This window comes from Puntigrus tetrazona, chromosome 10, assembly GCF_018831695.1.
Source record: "Puntigrus tetrazona isolate hp1 chromosome 10, ASM1883169v1, whole genome shotgun sequence".
Lineage (NCBI taxonomy): Eukaryota > Metazoa > Chordata > Actinopteri > Cypriniformes > Cyprinidae > Puntigrus > Puntigrus tetrazona.
Window position 1 is genome coordinate 4097966 of NC_056708.1, and position 19947 is coordinate 4117912.

The 19947-nt window shown below is 36.9% G+C and overlaps 2 protein-coding genes across 2 annotated transcripts; one reads left to right on the forward strand and one right to left on the reverse strand.

The window, feature by feature from the left end:
• The first annotated feature begins 80 nt into the window (after positions 1-80).
• zgc:114200 (Gamma-secretase subunit Aph-1b-like) lies at positions 81-6822 on the forward strand. The gene is made up of 7 exons (XM_043250427.1): positions 81-600; positions 1065-1235; positions 1479-1552; positions 1636-1758; positions 2911-3038; positions 4530-4653; positions 5091-6822. The coding sequence occupies exons 1-7, from the start codon at positions 488-490 to the stop codon at positions 5117-5119; spliced, it is 762 nt and encodes a 253-aa protein (XP_043106362.1). The 5' UTR covers positions 81-487; the 3' UTR covers positions 5120-6822.
• Positions 6823-8042: 1220 nt separating this feature from the next.
• ca9 (carbonic anhydrase IX) lies at positions 8043-17811 on the reverse strand. Its single transcript, XM_043250416.1, has 11 exons — positions 17539-17811; positions 15005-15037; positions 13415-13585; positions 12848-12990; positions 12595-12687; positions 12406-12472; positions 11642-11799; positions 11434-11560; positions 10758-10814; positions 8879-8972; positions 8043-8758 (listed from the first exon to the last, which is right to left on the reverse strand). The coding sequence occupies exons 1-11, from the start codon at positions 17720-17722 to the stop codon at positions 8671-8673; spliced, it is 1215 nt and encodes a 404-aa protein (XP_043106351.1). The 5' UTR covers positions 17723-17811; the 3' UTR covers positions 8043-8670.
• Between the last annotated feature and the right edge of the window lie 2136 nt (positions 17812-19947).

The window sequence follows — 19947 nt, forward strand, 5'->3', positions numbered from 1 at the left end:
TACATGATCGGGGATAACAGTACTAAAACACGCTGCTTTATGTACAGTTGTAACTTTTTCTTAGCTTCCTGTTCACAGCGCCACTCAGCGGAAGTGCGTCGACACGCACGCAAACCCGGAAGCGCAAGCCGATCTTTACACCAAACAAAAGCCCTCGGAAGTGTCGCGTGCGTTTTTGTTTTTTTATTCGAGAAAGGCAAACTGAAGACCAAGTTTGAAAATGTTACCGAACAAAGCGCTCGCCGAAGAACGACATAAATCGCGCGAAAATAATCAGAATTATTAGCGTGCTCGGATCGATTCTTTATTTACCTGCATATGCGAGCACTGTGATTTCTCTGCGTCGTACGACCGCACACTTCAAATTCTCTCTGTTTTATGGAGTATTAAGTAAATCTGCTTCCTACTAGCGCTGTTGTTCGTTTCGAGCGCTTCTTTCGGAGCCCCGTTGTTGCTCGTTATCCGATCGGACGGTCGCAGAGAAAGGATGACTCTGGCAGTGTTTTTTGGCTGTGCTTTCATAGCGTTCGGTCCGTCTTTCGCCTTGTTTGTTTTCACTATCGCCAAAGACCCGTTAAGAGTCATCATTCTGATCGCAGGGTGAGTCGTGATGAAATGTCACTTACGTCCTCATGATGCTACTGACAAAACCTTTTTTACGCATTGGCATGTTCCACCGAATAATTAAAGCACTGTAGTGTTACGCTGGTGGTTCCACTATACTTTTTTAAGAGATTTAAATTTTTTTTTTTGGTTGTCTTTCTTTATATGTGATCCTCTAGCAATAGTGAACAATACATTGCATGGGTCAAAATTATCCACTTTTATTTTAAGCCAAAATCATATTAGGTGAAGGTAATGTTCTATAGATGCACTCACAAATGTAAAACTCATGTTTTGCATCTGTAAAATATGCAAAAATAATAACCCTTATGACTGGTTTGGTCGACAAGGATCACGTAATGTTTAACAGAACATTAAAATGTATTATAAGAAGCCTACTTTCCATGACAAGTTGCAAAGTGTCATGACATGTAGCGTGTAAGTGCATGCGCTCGTTTCAGGGCGTTTTTCTGGCTGCTGTCTTTGCTCCTGTCCTCTCTGGTGTGGTTCATCGCTATAAAGGCCAGTAACTCGCAGGATGTCAGCCTTCAGAGAGGCCTGTTGATTTTTGGAGTCTTCTTCTCAGTCCTGCTCCAGGAAGTCTTCCGCTTCGCCTACTACAGACTGCTCAGGTGAGACACTTCGGGTGCACCATACACAATAAGAAACCGAGCGCCGCGAATCTTCATTCAAATGAGGTTTCATATTAAAAATCGTTTAACTTAATTACATTACAAGTCTAGTCATTTCTCACTTTTACTCAAAAGATTGCTCCGTAAATTGCTGGCACAGTTCATGCTGCCCCCGTATTTCTTGTCTAAGTTTTTTTTAGTTGAAAAGGTGATTTATTTTTAACTCCCGTGTTAATTCATCAGGAAGGCCAACGAGGGTCTGGCAGCCATTAGCGATGATGACGGTTCAGCTATTTCCGTCCGACAGATGGCTTACGGTAAACCGCGCTAAGCTGCCATTGTGTTTCTTGTTGCACTTGATTTGTCAGGTTTTATCAGCTTGTGTGTGTTTTGCGTGCAGTGGCCGGCCTGGGCTTTGGGATCATGAGTGGCGCGTTCTCAATGATCAACGTCTTGTCTGACTCCCTGGGTCCCGGGACGGTGGGCATCTTTGGAGACTCGCAGTATTACTTCATTACAGCAGGTGAGCTCCTGCAAATCCTCATTGGTCAAAGCCAACAGCTTTTAGATGTGCTGTTTGTATGTCAACATGCGACAAAGCACTCTGCAATTGACAAAAACCAGTCCTGCTGCTGGGCAAAGACTTATATTTTATTTACTAATCACTGGGACCAACTGATTTAGTCTTGATGCCATGTAGGTCATTACCAAAAAGCTATTTGTATGAAAAACACACCACTTTCATATTTTATCCTGGATTTGGCCAAACACATTCATTCTTTGTCATGTTGTTATGTTCTGCTTTTACTGGAAACATCTGGAGAATACTCTTGTTATACTTCTTTATTGGTTCAGTTTGTAAATATCGTCACTTAAATGTTATGTTCATAAGGCTGACATATAATGTATGTTTGCGTATTTATATATACATAATGAATACACACAGTACACATACATGTAGTATGCAAATAAAAACTTTCTATGCAAGTTAATCATTTGACAGCACTACAAAAAGCATTTTTGGGAGACATCCCTAAGTCTCAGATTTCATTTTGATCCGTTTTATCTCCACTTGTTTTTCTTCAATTTTAATTTTCATATTTCACTACACTGCTACATTTTTTTTTTTTTTTTACACCATTAATAATAACAGCTTTCCAACGGTTATGAAAAACCCAGAAATTTCAGCAAACTAAACATATGGCCTCATAAGTAATTTTTTTTATTGAGATAATTTTTAAACTGAGATTTATACAGTATCTGAAAGCTGTAAATATGTTTTCCGTTGATGTATGGTTTGTTAGGATAGGACGATATTTGGCTGAGATGCAACTATTTGAAAATCTGGAATCTGAGGTGGCAAAAAAATCAAAATATTGTGAAAATCAGCTTTAAAGCTGTCTCAAAGGTCTGTAGCGATGCATATTACCGATCAAAAATGATTTTTTTCAACATAATCTTTATTATCCTAATTCATCTATAAAATGTTTTTGTTATTGCTACAAACATGTCCATGATACTTATGGCTGGTTTTGGGGTACAGGGTCACATATGCCAAGATAAAAAAATGTAGTCAAGTCGAAGTACATTTGGGTTCCTCGTCCTTGATCCTTCAGATTGTACGCTGGGTTGTTGTGGAGTGTTTGTGATGCTGAGGCTTGTCTGATGTGTGCAGCACTGATGACGCTGGCGCTGACGCTGCTGCACACGTTTTGGGGTGTGGTGTTCTTCGAGGGCTGTGAGAAGAGCCGCTGGTGGGTCATCGCTGCGGTCGTCTCTCTACATCTGTTAGTCGCCGGCCTGGTGAGCTTTGCATGAACACACTTTCGCTGTCCACATCCATTCAACGTCAGCTGACACCGAAAGACTCTGACTTTATAAGTACAAATCATTTCAGGTTCATTTTCTAAATCCACTGCCAGTACAGTAGATTTTATATGCGTTTTCTTTACGTATGTGAGTTATACTTTGCTTTGCATTTAATGTTCTTTGAACATTGAACAACTTCAGTAGGCATGCTTTTTTGCGGCCTTTTGATTTTCTCCATAGTAAATGCATTTGTAACTGTAACTGTTTCCTAATGCTGAACTTTCATGATATGCATCCAGTTCTGTAAGAACTCTCTGAATTACTGTGAAATACTGCAGCAAATGGCTGTATTATCATGCACATGGAGAAAAAACCAATGGTGTGCACTAAAGATTAATTTTATGTCAGTGGGGACAAAATATTTTTTGTAAACCTGTAGAAGACTTTATCTAAGCCTTTAATTCATCGAGTTAAAAGTCAAGTCACTTTATTTGCGATTTAATGTTTTAACAAACTCATTTACTTACTGGTAAAAAGAGTCTCAGATCTCTTTAGCCACTGTACATGAAACAATTTTTCGGACGTTTGAGATTTTAATAAATGAACGCTTATTCAACAAGGATGCATTAAATTGATCAAAAGTGGCAGTAAAGAATTTTACATTGTTGTAAAAAAAAAAAAAATAAGTACAATGCTGTTCTTTTGAACTTTCTGTTTGTCAAGAAGAAGGTTTCACGGATTCCACATCAATACAAAGAATTTGTAAACCAAACCATTTTCAACATTAATATTAATAATCCGAAATGCGACACTGAAGACTGGAGTAATGATGCTCAAAATTAATCTTTGATTACAGCAATAAGTTGCATTTTACTACTTATTCACAAAGATATAATCGTGATACTGTTTTCAAATTTTCCTGCTTTACTGTCAATTTTAATAAATAAATGCAGGCTTTGTTTTCTTTCAAAAACGTTAAAAAAAAATCTCCTAGACCTCACACTTTTGAACTGTATTGTACATGAGCTATATAAATGAATTCAGTCATTAGCTTGACGTGTATACAGCTTAGTGCCTGTGGCGTTTGATGGTGTAACGTTCCACCAGATATTTGATGCGCACTCCGTTATCACAAGGTAACACTGTTTAGACCGGCTCGCTCGGATGTCTAATGTTTCCTCTGGATGCTGCAAGAGAGCTTCACATTACCAGAGCGTGACGTTACAGGACTCCGACTGCGTTCCTGTTCGAACGCACAGCTTGGGTTATTTGTGTCTAAAAACTTTCCCCAGGAAATGTTATTGCTCAGAGATTGCATTTTTTTTTTTTTTTATAGCTCGGCAGACTTTGGCCCTGTTCTATTACCATGCATCTTAAATATTAAAAGTGTCCAGTCTAGATTTTTAGGTCTGCAATTTTACTGTGGTGTGCACGACTTGCTCTGCTACTAGTCTAAAACACATTTTCACTCTTCCCTCGTGTCAGTCGCTGCTGAATCCGCTGTATGAGGGCAGCCTGCCTCCTGTGTATGTCATCATGCTGCTGATGGGCGTCTGGGCGTTCTTCTCGTCTGGAGGATCGCTACACGGCCTCAATGCACTTTGCACACGTAAGATATGATTCGCACACTTCGCAGACTTCAAGCAATGCCTGAGAAGGGTAGAAATCCCAAAATGCTTATTAGCATGTCTGTTATTAACACACGTCCTGTTTATTAGTGCATATAAAGCACACATTCTGCATCTGCATATTCCACATCTCTACCCAATACCTAAACTTAACAACTAGTAATAAACGGCAAATTAGGAGCTTACTGATATTAATGGAGTTGTATTAATGGTTTATCAATAATGAGAATTGGACCTTAAAATAAAGTGCGACATTGTTAATAATAAGCCATGCTAATAAACAACTAGTTTATAGTGAGAATGCATCCCTTTTAAGGTTTTGAGAATGCAACATATTCTTAACTTTATTCTTAAAGTAGCTGTATGTAATTTTGTGTATTACTTTTAATTTTGTGTCTGCTCTTGGTTGTTTCTGCAGGCAGGAAAGCTGAGGGGGAATCTTCATAAGATGGTTTTTGTCGTAGCTGACGCGATCTGTGACAACAGATGGGCTGAGTCTGCCGCTTGAATGAATGGCAGCGCTTTGTGAAAGAGCACATTCACCAGCTCAAAGCCTGAGGGGATCCAGACACGTCCCCTCCAGCATCAGCCGTCTCAACGGGGCCAGCGGCCATGAGGCTGCCACAGAAACACTGTAAATAGCTTGATCTGAATGCAAATCAATAAGACAGATCTCTAATATTATTTTGTTTTAAACGCATCATTGTCCGGCTGTTCTCGTGAATGTTTGTGGTTTTGAGTTTTTTTTCTGTACGCTCCGAATGAAGCCGGTTTAAGGGGACGAGTGATCAAACGGAGCAACCGATTCAATTTTTTTTTTACTCAAGTCCAGAGCATTTCCATTTACTGCCATTAAAACCCTGAAGAGTTTTCATAATTGCTTTCGTACATTTTGAAACCCATTATTTGTTTGCGCAAAGAAAACTTCTTACTTTCTCCAATGGAACAAATGTCTTAACCGTTTCTGTGTGATTATGCAGGACCGACTGATGCTTGGTGATCATTTTTCGTCAACTCTTCATTTGTTCGTAGCTCATTTGGTCAGTAGAGAACAGGAATCGCAAAGCAACTGAAAGACATTTTTTTTAATGTATTTCTGACAGTTGAATGCAACCTTTACATATATACGGACAGGACGCAATATCTGGATCTTCCAGAATCTTCTGTTCATGTTAATATGTGTCCCTGGAGCATAAAACCAATCGTAAGTCACGCGGTTATGTTTGTAGCAATAGCCAACATAATATATAAATTACAGATTTTTCTTTTATGCCAGAAATCATTAGGATTTTAAATAAAGATCATGTGTCATCAAGATATTTTGTGCATTTTTTTTTAAGTGCAAATATATCAAAATGTTTTTCGATTAGTAATATGCATCGCTGAGAACTAAAAAAATCAAAACATTGAGAAAATCGCCTTTTCGTTCAGTTTTCAGATCTTTAAAAATGGTCATATTTTAACAAACCATGGGTTTCAGATGTTGTGTAAATCTCAGTTTTTGTTTTTTTTGTAAATGGACCTTTATCACTGGTTTTGTGGTCCAGGGTCACATATGAACTGGTGCTGGGCCCCTTGGCCGTGTGCTCATCACAGTTGTAGTTAGCCGACTCTTAATCTACGCTGCTGTATGTAGATCCACGTCTCTCAGTGACTTACGCTAACATAGCTTTAATTCCTAACCCGGCACACTAACGTCACTTCATTTACTTACACATTACCCGTTTCCCAGTCTGTTAGCCTTAAAATGCATCCAGCACAAGCTCGTACATCACAGAACACAGTGAAGTCGCGGCGGTTTCTCTGGATGTTGGCAGCTCCTCGGTGACCGCTAGCGTTTTGTGTGCTTCTGTGTTAATGTATTACGCTCCGTACTCGTGCACGTTTTTTTCCGGTCTGCATTTGTCAATCCAGTGTTGAACCTGCGCAGACGGAGCTCTCGTTATGTTCTGTATATTGGACGCAACGACTCGGTGCTTTTCTGAATTTCAATGACATTTCAATTTCAAGGACTTCTTGTAATTACGTAACATTTTAATGCTGCTTTATAAAGTTTCTAAGAATACGATGTGCCAAACAGGGAATCAGATTGCTGTTCATTTGCAAAATTGATTCGACAAAAAAAGATTAAAAATACCCTGTTAATCATTTCTTAGGCTTTTTGTGGAGTTATTTGGTTATTATAAGACACATTTATGTGAATCATGAATCTAGTTTTAAATATGGTTAGGATATTTCACAAATAATGTCCAATTTATTAATATTAGTAAATGCTTTGGGTATGGTTTGGTGTTTAAGCGATTAGTTTCTTATGTTGAAAGTAAAAAAACACTATTTTAAAGAGACTAAATAAGAAAAGTGGCTGGTTCCCATTGACTTTCATAGTAAGTGAAATTGGGTGGGATTTGAGGTGTAGAATATGGTCATGCAGAATGTGCTTTATAAGCACTAATAGCCAATATGCAACTTAACAGTGAGAATCGGTCACTATACTGAAGAGTTACTAGAACAGCATAAGTTGATGAGTAAATGATGACATTAACCAAATAAATGCTGTAGAATCAGGAATTAGCAATTGCATTAACTCGTGTTAATGCATAAAGTGTTAATGGTATATGTGGTTTTGAGGCTCTTGGAGTCATGTGACCTCTGCCCTTTAGTAAATATCTTACTGACCTAACAAACGCATTCGCTGTCAGTCTTCAACAGAATTGTGTTGAAATACACACCTCTACGTGACCTGCCATGACTTACGTATAACACAAGTTAACTCGTGGATTTTCAAAATACTAAATTTAATCATCTTAAACATTGCTGGTGCCGACAGGAATCCATCTCTTTAGTGTTCTGGACCGCGTTTGATATACACGCAGTAAAGAACGGTCGGTTCTGAGAGACTTGGACTAAAAACCAAACTTCACAAAGTCATTATACACTTAAAAATATAGTTTCTGAAGTTTAGTATAGGATGACTAGAGAGAGAGAGAGAGGAAGTAGTAACTTTCTGGGTAATACATAAATGAATGTCTGTGGTTTGACAGTCTATCTATATGTAACATAGGGTCTTCTCAGATACTGAGAACCATTCTGAGAAATTGTAAGTGGATGAATAATATAATTCATTTCCTCAAATGGAAAAATCACCAAAGTGGAAAAAAAACTAGATTTTTAAAAAAATATGTACAATAAACTCCTGACATACACATGGGTATGTATATACATACAGTATATATATATATATATATATATATATATATATATATATATATATATATATATATATATACAGAAAATAGTCAATAATTTGGATATTAACATTTAGTAACATGCAATACACTCAAATGACAAAATATTAAAGAAGGAAATACTATTGAAATTAAATACATTTATTTTACAAAAACTTGGTTCCTTCTGCGAACAACACCATTGTGACTCCCATGTGAACGACGCCAGTGTTAGACGTTTATGCAGGTAAATTCACAGGCAGCTTTTGATAGGACGGATTGTTCCACTCAATGCTAATGTCCTCAGTTCATGAGTAGTTGAAAAATGTCCGCTTCTTAGACCAAACATTCACTATAGGGTTCAGATCTGGACTCTGACCTGGCCAGTATACGTTACTGAAAAATAGTGCAGAGCTGCATTCATCATTATATTTTTCACCAGATCTTTGAAGACGTTTCTCTGGTGCATAGAACACATAGAACTTATGTTTTATTGTGATTCACCAGTTCACATAACTCCGCACCACTCTGAATCAAACGTCCCATAAACGTCCCATGTTTTTGAGTATTGCATTTGGTTAAATTTGGCTTATTTCTTGACCAATAATTTGTGGTTAAGACAATTAAAAGCCTAGTGTTAAGTCATTTTGGGCTTGGTCTTTTTTCCCGGGTATGTAACGACGTATTACATTACTTTATGCTATTCTACTGATTTGCAAGCCGTTTATTCCAAAGCCTCAAACAAGAAAAAATGTTTCTGAATAAATATTTGGTTTATGATACGGTAACAGAGGTTTGATCTATGTCTTTTTCAACAGCAGCCGGTTTGTAAATAACATTTTGCTTGGAGTCTTTTTTAAACCTGTAGAGAAAAAGAGACAAAAGAAAAACATTTCTAAAAAGCGGCATCGTATTAAAAGTATTAAAACAAATACTAAATTAAGTCAATTGAAGTATGAATCAGAAATATATATGAACGTACTTTGAGTACTTTTTTCTCTGACGATATGTGTATACAGAGAAGACCAGCAAAGTGATGGCAAACAGAAGCCCAAAAATAATTGCCAGAAAGTGTCCTGTGGAAGAAAAAAAACATATATTATGTACAAATTGTGTCATTATAATAATTATGTCTGTCACACATAGCTTCTGTAAGAAACTTTTAATTACTTTTAATTAATAACTGAAGTTTATATACAGCAGGTAAAATAAGTATTGAACACTTTATTTTTCCCAGTAAATATATTTCTAAATAAAAAGCCAAGACACCGGTCTTGGTAATTAGAAAGCAATAGAAGGTTTGGAAATTAATATTGGCTGCTTCAGTTCTAATTGGCCATTCTTATTCACACAAGAAACATTTCATGATGGACAAAAGCAAAGTGTACTCTCAAGACCTTCACAACCTTATTGTTGCAAAACATCCTGAAGCATTTGTTACAGAACCATTTCTATATTTCTAAATGATCCAGTAGAGCACTGTTGGGGCTATAATCCTGAAGGGCAAAGAACATCATTTCACCATAAACCGATCACGACCAGGTGCTACTCGCAACATTTCTGACCAAGGGGTAAAAGAGTCATCAGAAGAGTTGTCTAAGAGCCGAGGATCACTTGTGGAGAGCTTCAGAAAGACCTGGAATTAGCATGTGCAATTGTTCCGAAGAAAACATTAAGTAATGCACTCAACCGCCGTGGCCTTTATGCACGCATCAGATCTCAAGGCTCTATTGCAGAAGAAAAAGCATGTTGAAGCTTGTTTAAGGTTTGCAAACAACATTTAGACCTGTGAAATTGTACTCCTTGGATGCCATAATACACACCGTGTTTAGAGGTCAAGTGGCACTGCGCATCACCTCAAAACATGTAGCACTAAATTCATATAATCAAATGAAGGACGAATGAAAGAAAGCTATTCTTGATAAAAAAAAAAAAATCTGCTGCCATCTACCAGGATGATGAAAATGAAATATGGTTGTACATTTCAGTAAGACAGTGATCCCAAACGCACAGCCAAGGAAACCCTCGATTGGTTTCAGAGAAAGAAATGGCCCAGCCAATCACCTGACTTGAACCCAATAGAAAATCTATGGAAAGAAGTAAAGATCTTAAAGATTTTAAGTGCTCATATTTCATCTTAAAAACTTCACGTTAGGAGTTTTAGCTTAAAAGTGATTCATGACCAGCCTGAGAGCAACTCAAATCATAGTGAGGAGGTGGGGCTGACTTTTAAAGACATGAAGTGCTGTGGCATTTCTGTGCGGTGTTGGAGATGTTAGCATGTCTCTGGTCACAAACATGACCTCTTGCTGATCTAATGTGTGGCATATTATTAACTTAATCTCGTGCATTGTGTGCAACACATTTCTTCTCCCTCTTCATGTTTCATCGATGTTCTCTACAGCTAAAGAAACTCTTAAGTGTCTTAAAAGTCCTGATTCATAATCCTAACAAATTCTGGATCTTAAGGCCTTTTTTAATGGTTAAGATCCTTTCTGAATCCTGATCCTTTTTTTTAATTGTAAGAGGAATCACCTACATTTCTAAGAAATGTCTTTTTGTCAACAGCACCTTTATAAATACATTTACTGAAGAAAATGTTGACATGTAATACTTATTTTACCGGCTGTATTATATTATCACATGCTGATTGTAAGTATTTATTTCTACATTTTTATTTACATTTTTAATATATTGTGCGTGAACGATTTAGGGTTGAAATTCGAATGGTAACTTTTACTTTTCCACCTGAAAATGAAACAACGTTAGCGCTTTGAAAAAAACAACATCAACATGTTGACAACATGTCTGATATTAATTGATTCATATCCTTATAATACATTCAAATGATACATTCTTACCATTTGATTCCATTGTATTTTTGTCTTGTGTTTCAGATATTGGAGCTTCATTGGCTACTGTAAAACACAAGAAAAATATGCATATATCAATTGTACAGTACAGATTGTTTCAACCGGAAATATGTAACAGCCAATAAGACAAAGTTTCAAAGTTTGTGTCACTATCTGCTTTTATTCAGTTTTATGTCAGTGCAGTTAAATTGATGACTGAATATTAACTTGAAGTAACTGACATTGTTTTAAATATGAAATATTAAAACCATGTGACATATAGATGTTTACTGGATTCTAACTGTAGATATGAAGTCACTTTATTTACACCAATTTTTGCCCCAACCCTGAGTTGTAATAATTTTCCCCTCAGTACAATTATAGTGTGTATGTATATGTACAAAATTAACTTTGAATCAAATTTTACAAACAATAAATACATTCAAAAATTCCATTAACAATGCACATCTGACAAGATTTTTGTGGATCAATATGTATGTAGTCGTCGCTATGATTACAATGCAACATATATGCCCAATTTGATAATGTCACATTTTTGTGTCTCTAGTAAAATGATATTTAGACATTTTCATAAATACGATTTCAAATACATCATGGGGCCACTGTAAAGTGCAACACAATCAGGTATAAAACAGCTAAAAGGCCGAATGTAGGCTGTACGTACTTCTCGTAGTGGATCCCGCGCGGAAGGATGCCAGCACTTTTCTTCCGTGCAGAAGTTGTGGAGCTCTGAAGTTTTTGGACAAAAGCTTGTTGTGTTCAGTTTTCAATGTATCCTCCAACGCTGCTAGCTAAGAAAAGAAAAACAAGACTCATTTAGATCAGTGAGTGCTATAAATCACGTGACGCTCTCTAAGTAAGAAGAGTCTGACCTGTCTCCTTGAGACTCTGATTGAGTTGTTGAACAAAGTCCAGCTGACCGTCTGAAAGCATGGAGGAGTTGTGAGGGACCCGTTGTACCTATAAAACCTATCCAAGCTGTCCGGCAGTAGATGGCGCACATTAAAACCAGGAATCTCAGTGTCTGACTCTGAAAAAAAGACCATCAGATCAGGCTGGGTGATAATGATCAGTGCTTTATGCTTGACGTTTACATTACATTTACATTTAGTCAGTTAGCAGATGCTTTAATACGAATTAACCACGAGCAATGTTATTTTTTTTGTGTGTTTTTAGTAAGAAGATATTCAGATATTTTCCATCAATGTCAAACTTGCAGCAACCATACATGGTTGGGTCAAAATTATTATAATTTTTATAATTATTATAATTAAAAATGAATAATTTCATGCCATGAATATATTTGTAAATTTCCTATATATAAAAACTTAATTTTTGATTAGTAATATGCAATTATAAGGATTTATAAGGACATCTTTAAAGGCGATTTTCTCAATATTTAGATTTTTTGCACTCTCAGATTCCAAATTTTCTAATTTTCTAATCTTGGCCAAATATTCTTTCCTATCCTAACAAATCGTACATCATTGGAAACCTTATTTATTCGGCTTCCAGGTAATGTATAAATCTCAATTTCAAAAAACTGTCCCACACGACCAATTTTGTGATCCACGGTCACAAATATCCTTTTACGTTTTCTTTATGTTTTCACTGCTGACAGTTATTAGTTACTTACCCTCTGTGCTGATGTCTGTTAGCACAGACAGGATCTTTTCATAGTTGTCATTGTCGTGAAGGCCAATCTGTTGAGGAAAAAAAAGAAATATTAGGAAATGTACTGCCAAGTCTTGGGAGTCGTCAAACTGCATTCTTTTAGTTGGAAAACCTCACTGCGGCCAGAAAAGTTTACAGTTAAAAGACTTACGCCTATGAATCCTCCTAACACTGCCAATCCATCTGCTTTACTAGCAGCCTCGGTGAGATTTGCATATTTGGAGTTATAATGAACCACGTGGATCTGAGGAATGAGGAAAATGCGGGATCAAGAGTTCATGCAATGTGTCACACATTATGCAGTTTTTATAATCGCCTGTGTTCCAAAATGATTGAGCCAACAACACGGTTGGCTGTATTCAGAGAGACCATCAAACTGTGCGTTTCCTCGTATCTCAGCTCACCTCAGCAGGGAAATGGACGCGATCGATGGTGTGCTCTGAACCAGGGACCTCTTTAGTTCCCCAGTGGAAGTGAAGCTGGGCCGCGACATAGACGTGATCGAATCCCTTCGTGATACGCATACTGCCCGGCAGACTCAGCTGCACTGACGCGAGAACAGAAACAATCTTTTCGTTTCTAAATAACGCATTCCTTTTAAATTAAAGCAGTGTTGATGACGCGTTAATGTCAGTTAAGTCGGCAACAAAAGTCGTCATGTCAAGTCATGTCAAGTCACCTTTATTTATAGAGCACTTTTAGCAATACAGCTTTCAAAGCAGCTTTACAATATACAGTAAAAGAGTGTGCCAGTTATGTTAATTATGTTAAAAGCATTCAGTTTTCAGTTAAAATAGTCTTACATTAAATCATCAAAATGCATAAAACTGGAATCGTCGAATATATAACATTTGATATTATGGTTGATATTATATTATCACTGATATACTAACAGTCGAATTAGAGTGATGGTGCGAGTCATTTGATTCTGTGTAAGATCTTGTGTTTGGAGTGAAAGTGCCTTGACTCACATGTGTGACCGTTGTTGATGAGGGTTAGAGCAGGAGAGCCGGTGAGATCATATCCCTCCAAATTAATAGGAGATAGCCTGGGATCATAGAAAACCTTATGGGCATCTATGTTGACCGGAGATTGAGATTTTCCATTGCAGTGTTCAAACGCAGATAACCATGCGTCCTGATCTGAACAAAACAAAGAAATCATTAACATGCAACAGCCTTATCAATCTGATTTTATTTAAAATGAACTGATGGCTGATAACAGATCAAGGCCATTTTTTAGAGCAGCGATAACACTGCATTATAATAAACACAAAAAAGCACTAGAAACACTTTACAATAACAGTAGACCCGCTGATAAATAATCATTTACTAACGCGTGTTAATTCATGTGAATGTCAATGTACCTAACTCACAAACAACATTTTTTTTTTATACATGAATTTATATGGCTCAGGTCGTTTAGGTTAGTTCTTGATTAGTACCTGCCTTAACTCATCATCATGTGATTATTATTAATGCACGGTATTAATGCACGATTATTTAATTTCTGTTATTATAAAATGTTACGAATAGTTTCAGTACATTTTTGCATTGCATGAATTGCTGACGACTATTGGCAACTTTTTTATTCTGGCCATTTCGAGAGTTTTTTTTGCGTAAATGAGCATCTGTAACATTTATAGTGAGGTCACCATGAGCTTGTTTGTGCTAAACGCCAGTCTACTGGCAACGATGAAAACCCGATGGTCCCTTTAACACATTCTGTTGACTATAAGTAATGTTGCACTTACGTATCTTATGACATATCTTCCCGCAAAGTTACTTATAGTCAGTAGAATGTCTGTTGGGAGACCATCATAGCAGATATTAATAAGACAGTCTATTAATACTCTAACAACAATTATTCATATGCAACGTTACTTGTAGTCAACAGAATGATCAAAAGGGACCATCAAAAAAAAGTGATACCGCATGTTTTTATATAGTTTTCAGTTTCATTTGTGGGATGCGTATCTATAGTTTATATAAAATCATTTAATTTTATATATGTACTTAATGTCATATTACAGTTCATTTTAATAAGGTTTCTTTTGGTCCTTTAGCAGTTATATAAAATGACCTTTTGTGTGAGTAAATGTATCATGACTGAATCACTTACTCAGTAAGTTTCACACGGGAACAAAAAGTGTGACTGTTTATGAGTAAGTCTCTAAATCACTAAAGTGCCACGTTTCACCCTCTAAAATATTCAATATTCAAATGATTTATTTATTCGTATTAAGCACATGCTAATCTCACTTACTGGTGGCGTGATTCTTTGTTGATATGATTTTAATGTGCATTGGATTTTAATCTGTGAGTCTGATTATATCATTATTATTAATAAATGTACGAAGAATTTACTTACTTTCTAATCTGATGAAATAAATGCTACAAATAATTTATATTGTGTTTCCGTTCACTCAGTATTCGCTCACAGTATTATATTGCAGTACTAAGACTAAGACTGTCTGCTGTGAACCACTAAAACGTTAAATACAAACTGTATGTAAAACTTTGAGTTAAAAATCGGTCGTTACAGTATATGTATATATTTACCATGATAACCCCAGTGGTGCTGATGAGAAGAACCTATAAGAAATGGAAAGACATTTTGTCAGGGAAGAAGAAAGCAATCGAAACTTGACTTTGGTTTATATACATATACATATATATATAGTTCATGGTTAAGTAATGGTGTTAGGTTTAACCCAACATAACTAAACAAGTAATATAAACTTTTAATTCTAAATCATTTTAAATACCAACAACAGTGTTCATATTACATATACATTTGTTCATTTAGCAGATGATTATACCCAAAGTGCCTTCTGAATGACAACAATACAAACAGAAGCAATATTTCAGAAGAAATCATACCATATTATACCATAATAATATATATTACTGTAATATATTAACATGCTGCTATAATGTTCTAAAACACTTTTTTGAGCAAACCAGGCACAGGTACGAACGAACTGTGAGAACAGGTTTGGTCTCTGCGAGACAGAAAGAACAGTATCTTTTCCGTATTCACACACATCAGCACACTCACACAATCCCTCCTTCTTGGAGCTCTATGAATGTGAGCATTATGTGCGGCAGTGCAGATGCTTCACTGCTCACTTACATCAGCTCTAATGCTAAACTCAACCTGCTACACTTAAAACAGAAGAATTCAAAGGCCACTGCAAAGAAAAGGCCATGCAGCTGCTGAGATTTTCAAATCAGAGCAAATACACAAATGTCAGAACTTAAAAGAAAATCAAAGATGCAAGTAATGCAATCATGAATGCAATACATTTAACAAGAAAATGCTATTTTAATCTTTCTACTTGAGAATTTCCACTTTAATTCATGTTCATATCCATATAATTCAACGTGTTGCCGTTTCCTTGTAATAGATTACAATTTTCTAAATAAATTGTATAGTTTCAACACTTTCAGTTCACTGTTTCAGTTCTGGAGGTCATATTTAACTGCTTGTGATGACATAATATGAATCGGAAAGATTGTTCATCGGGCAACATGTGGAACCATTCAGTCAAATGTTCTTTGAACAATCTATCCTAGCTTTTTGTGAACCAGAAAGGTTCTTCAGATGCTGGTTAAAGGTTCTTAATGAAATCATTGAGACAAAAAGGTTCTCTTAAGGCACGGTGAATCTCCTTTATTTTTAAGAGCATACATCACTCTCACATTGCATAACATATCTAATTTCCCATATCTGGGTTTGTATTTGTGATTTTTCATTTAGGTCTTCAGCCTTGTTCCTGGGAACCCACTGTCTACAGAGTTTAGCTACAACCCTAATCAAACACATCTTAAGCACCTAATAAAGCTCCTCAAGATTGCTTGGAAATATAAAGGTGAGTGTGCTGAATCAGGTTAGAAATAAACTTTGCAGGACAGAAGCAGAGTTATTTACTTTCATGCGGGATTTCTGTTTGTTCCGTATTTTCTGTTTTAGGCATTATTCCTACTGATGATTTCATTCCTGTCGCAGAGGTAAGATGGAGGACATTTCATTCACAAGACTGGACATTCTTTCTCACGCTCTCATTTTTACGCATAATTACATACAGAGATTATTCAGCAGTTCAGTCAAAGAGCTAGTCAAGTCATGCCATATTAGCCTTTTTTGACATTGCTTGCAAAACATCCAGCTTCTTTTGGATTTGTGTGATTGATGAGGTTTTTGTCAGAATCAGGATATGGATGTGTCTGTGTGTTTTATGGGAACCAGAGACATCACGTGAGCTGGAGATGCTGGTACACTCTGAGCGGCACGTAGACCAAAGGCTCTCCAACCTCAGAAAACCACAAACAGCTCATGGGTACCGCCGTCCAGGAATATCTGATCAACGTGTCACATTGACTCACAGCAAGAAAAAATATTCCTCTCCTGGAGGTCATCGTTTCATTACTGTACATTATGTTGTTTTTTTTGCACTAATCGCAACTGATCCCAAAAAAAGGACTTTCCTCTTTGCTACTTATTTTTATTTTCATTCACTCATTATCAATAATATCTTGTTTTATGAGCTATTTCACAATAAGCCAATCAAACATTAACTACTGCAACACACCATAGTAAATACACGCCTTGAGCTTTTAAACATCTCCCAATACAAATGACATGAAATCTTGTAAAGATATTTTACAGCATATAACAGATTATATTCTGTAGTTGAGCCGATAATAACTCTTGTAGATTATATGGATATTATCATATAAATGGAATGCACCTGTTCGGTTAAAATCAGAGAGCAGTACATATGAACGAACGACATTAACCATCCAAAGTTAACAGTCATAACTCGGCCAGGAGAAAGCAATCTTAATTGCACTTTCGTAATTAAGAGGTTTTTTTACTTAACAAGTTTTCTTTTGTATGGTATTTCTGTTAATAATTGACTAACCTTTTAATTTTTTAAATATAAAAGATGATGCCATGCATGTCTTAGCACTTCCTTTTTTTTATTACTTCCTTAACATTTGATTAAAGGCTGGAGAACTAACAAGCTTGCTCTCAGATCAGCAGAGTTTTACACACAGTTACACTGATAAAGCTCTGAAGATCTTCTCACCTTTACTTTGGACATCCCTCGCACTGCTCTCATCTTCTTCAGCGGAGGATGATGATGCTACGACTAGCACCTGGAGATGAAGGACAAGGAGTATATCCAGCCGCATGCTGACCTCTGCAACAGTAAAGTTTTCCACAGGTAACTTGGTGTTGTTAGGCTCTTGCTTCTTATTCACACACAGCATCTCAGCCTCTGCTTTAGTGACTCAGGGGTCTGCCGACTGGGGCCGGGCTTCACAGAATAAACCAATCACAATGCTCAAGCTGCTCAAGGTTCCAGGACATCTCTCTCTCTCTCCCTCTCTCTCTAGCGTGTAACCAAACCTCTCACTCTCTCATAAACTACATGCCTCCCTCCTTCCTTGATCAAAGTTCAGTGGGAATAAGCTACAAACTGAGTAGCTAATTCTGTTAAAGCAATCCTGTAAAAAAACAAAAGTTGAGAAAAGTTTAAAAGCAACCAGTTTCAGGACATTTTTGAGTTTTCACAACTTTTTGTTGTATAAACTGAAAACAACAAAGAAGCTGGAAAACTCCTAAATCTGATTAAAGAAGAGACTTTTCTCCATATTTAATAGTCCAAACTGGTGTCTGAGTGTACAAACTGGAAAAAGTAACATCCTAGTGAACTTTTTAATACAACAATAATAAAATATATTTTCAGACTCTTTATACAGATGTCTTATAACATTCTAGCACTGTTTGTGTTACAATCCTCTAATGGGAGCAGAAAAGAGAGGTTCTTATCAGTGATGAGTTTTTCACAGATTTTCACCCTGTTAAAAGATCTAGTGGCCCCCAAAAGAGTGAGTAATGCCATGTTCATCTATTTGGTGACTTCAAAATGCCCTGTCATCATCACTCACGCCCAGATCAGCTCTCAGAGTCTCTGCTAACAAGCAATTGCAATTGGGAAACATTGCAATCACAAAGCAAATAAAGGAGTCCAAATTTGTTGTGACTGCAAACAGTCAATATAATGCATCAGCTTCCCTTACGCAAACTTCTAATGGTGGTGCCACATACACATACATCAATGAACCAAAACCAGTTTGGTTGAAGTGAACCAGAGAGTAACAAGATGCATGTGAACAGTTTAAGGTACTCACACACGCATTTATTGTCAGTCAGGTAAAAACAATTGACTGAACAATAGTATACTGGGCTCATATTGGCTGCAGAATCTCCATGATTTTCTTGAAAGATTTCCTTAAGTACAAAGATCAAGACAAGCATCCCCCGAAGTGGAGAGACAGGAACTAACAATTGGAATTTGCATTGATCAAGTAGGGTTAACACCTTTTGGGACAGAAGGTAATTTGCAATGAAAGATAATGGGAAATTACACAGCCTCTACAGCAATTAACTTATCCCCAAACTCTTAGGATTTGCATTACCTTTTTCTAATCTTGATGGCTGCCTATCCTATTGTTATGATAATGAGGCATTTTACCAGACACAGAGACCTTTCCAACAAGCTGCGGCTGCATTGTTATTAACTCTGATTAAGAAAAGTGGTTTCGAAGCTCTCTGTAGTTTAGATGGAAATAAGGGGAGAGGGAGGGAGGGCGAATAAAGCAAGTGGGTGTGGAAAATTATACATAAGGTGTAAAACCTTTGTCTCTATCAGTTGGGTGTGTTGTCTTGAATGAGGTTGTTAGGCTTGTGAGTCAGAGTTCTCTGTCTTTTCAGACTGTGGCTCTTTTCCGATCCAGGGAATAACAGTCAAACAAGTCCATCGTGGCATGTTCCTACAGTGAATGCCTGATATAACATCATAACCTCAGGTGTCGGGCTGAAATGTGAACATACTAGAGTGCAAAAGGTTGAAAATGTATGCAGAACCTTTGGGCAGAGCACAGAACACAGAACGGCCAAAAGAAAGACAAAAGTGAGATAAGTCACCTCACACACAGGTGGCACAAAACAGCAAATAGAAATAGACAAGGATCAAATTCAAAGAACAACTGTCACAGATGAGGTGTAGCCAGGTTAATAATACTTCTAAGAGAGGAACCCCACTGGACAGGGCTGTGTTTCCAAAAAAGCATTGGATAACTCCAATGGAGCTACAATCAAGTTAGGCGCATGATGCTTCTGGAAACACAGTCCAGCGTGAAACATAGGTCAAAACTCAAAACAAAACAGAACACGCGAGGGAATAAGAGACAGAAAAACCAGCCATGACAATAGAGGCCAAACCTGAACAGGCATGGTTGGTGGTGAGAGGACACTGGCTTTCCAGACATTATTGGCAAAACTACCTTGGAAAGAAAATGCTGGAATCAGCTCCATTAACGCTGCATCCATACACTGGACAAGCAGTTAGAGCAGGGGTTCTGTTGCAAAACTAGATGCACAAACCTCAAGGTGGCAATTATCAAATGTTAAAAAGACAAACTCTTTCCAT

Bases quoted from the DNA above. Each gene is read 5' to 3' on its own strand.
- zgc:114200 (XM_043250427.1), top strand. From the start codon at position 488: ATGACTCTGGCAGTGTTTTTTGGCTGTGCTTTCATAGCGTTCGGTCCG. The intron at 1,553-1,635 runs GTAAACCGCGCT...TTTTGCGTGCAG, and splicing joins CGTCCGACAGATGGCTTACG to TGGCCGGCCTGGGCTTTGGG. The intron at 4,654-5,090 runs GTAAGATATGAT...TTGTTTCTGCAG, and splicing joins CCTCAATGCACTTTGCACAC to GCAGGAAAGCTGAGGGGGAA.
- ca9 (XM_043250416.1), bottom strand. From the start codon at position 17,722: ATGCTGTGTGTGAATAAGAAGCAAGAGCCTAACAACACCAAGTTACCT. The intron at 11,800-12,405 runs GTAAGTAACTAA...TCTTTTTTTCAG, and splicing joins AACAGACATCAGCACAGAGG to AGTCAGACACTGAGATTCCT. The intron at 11,561-11,641 runs GTCAGACTCTTC...TTCTTTTCTTAG, and splicing joins TCAGAGTCTCAAGGAGACAG to CTAGCAGCGTTGGAGGATAC.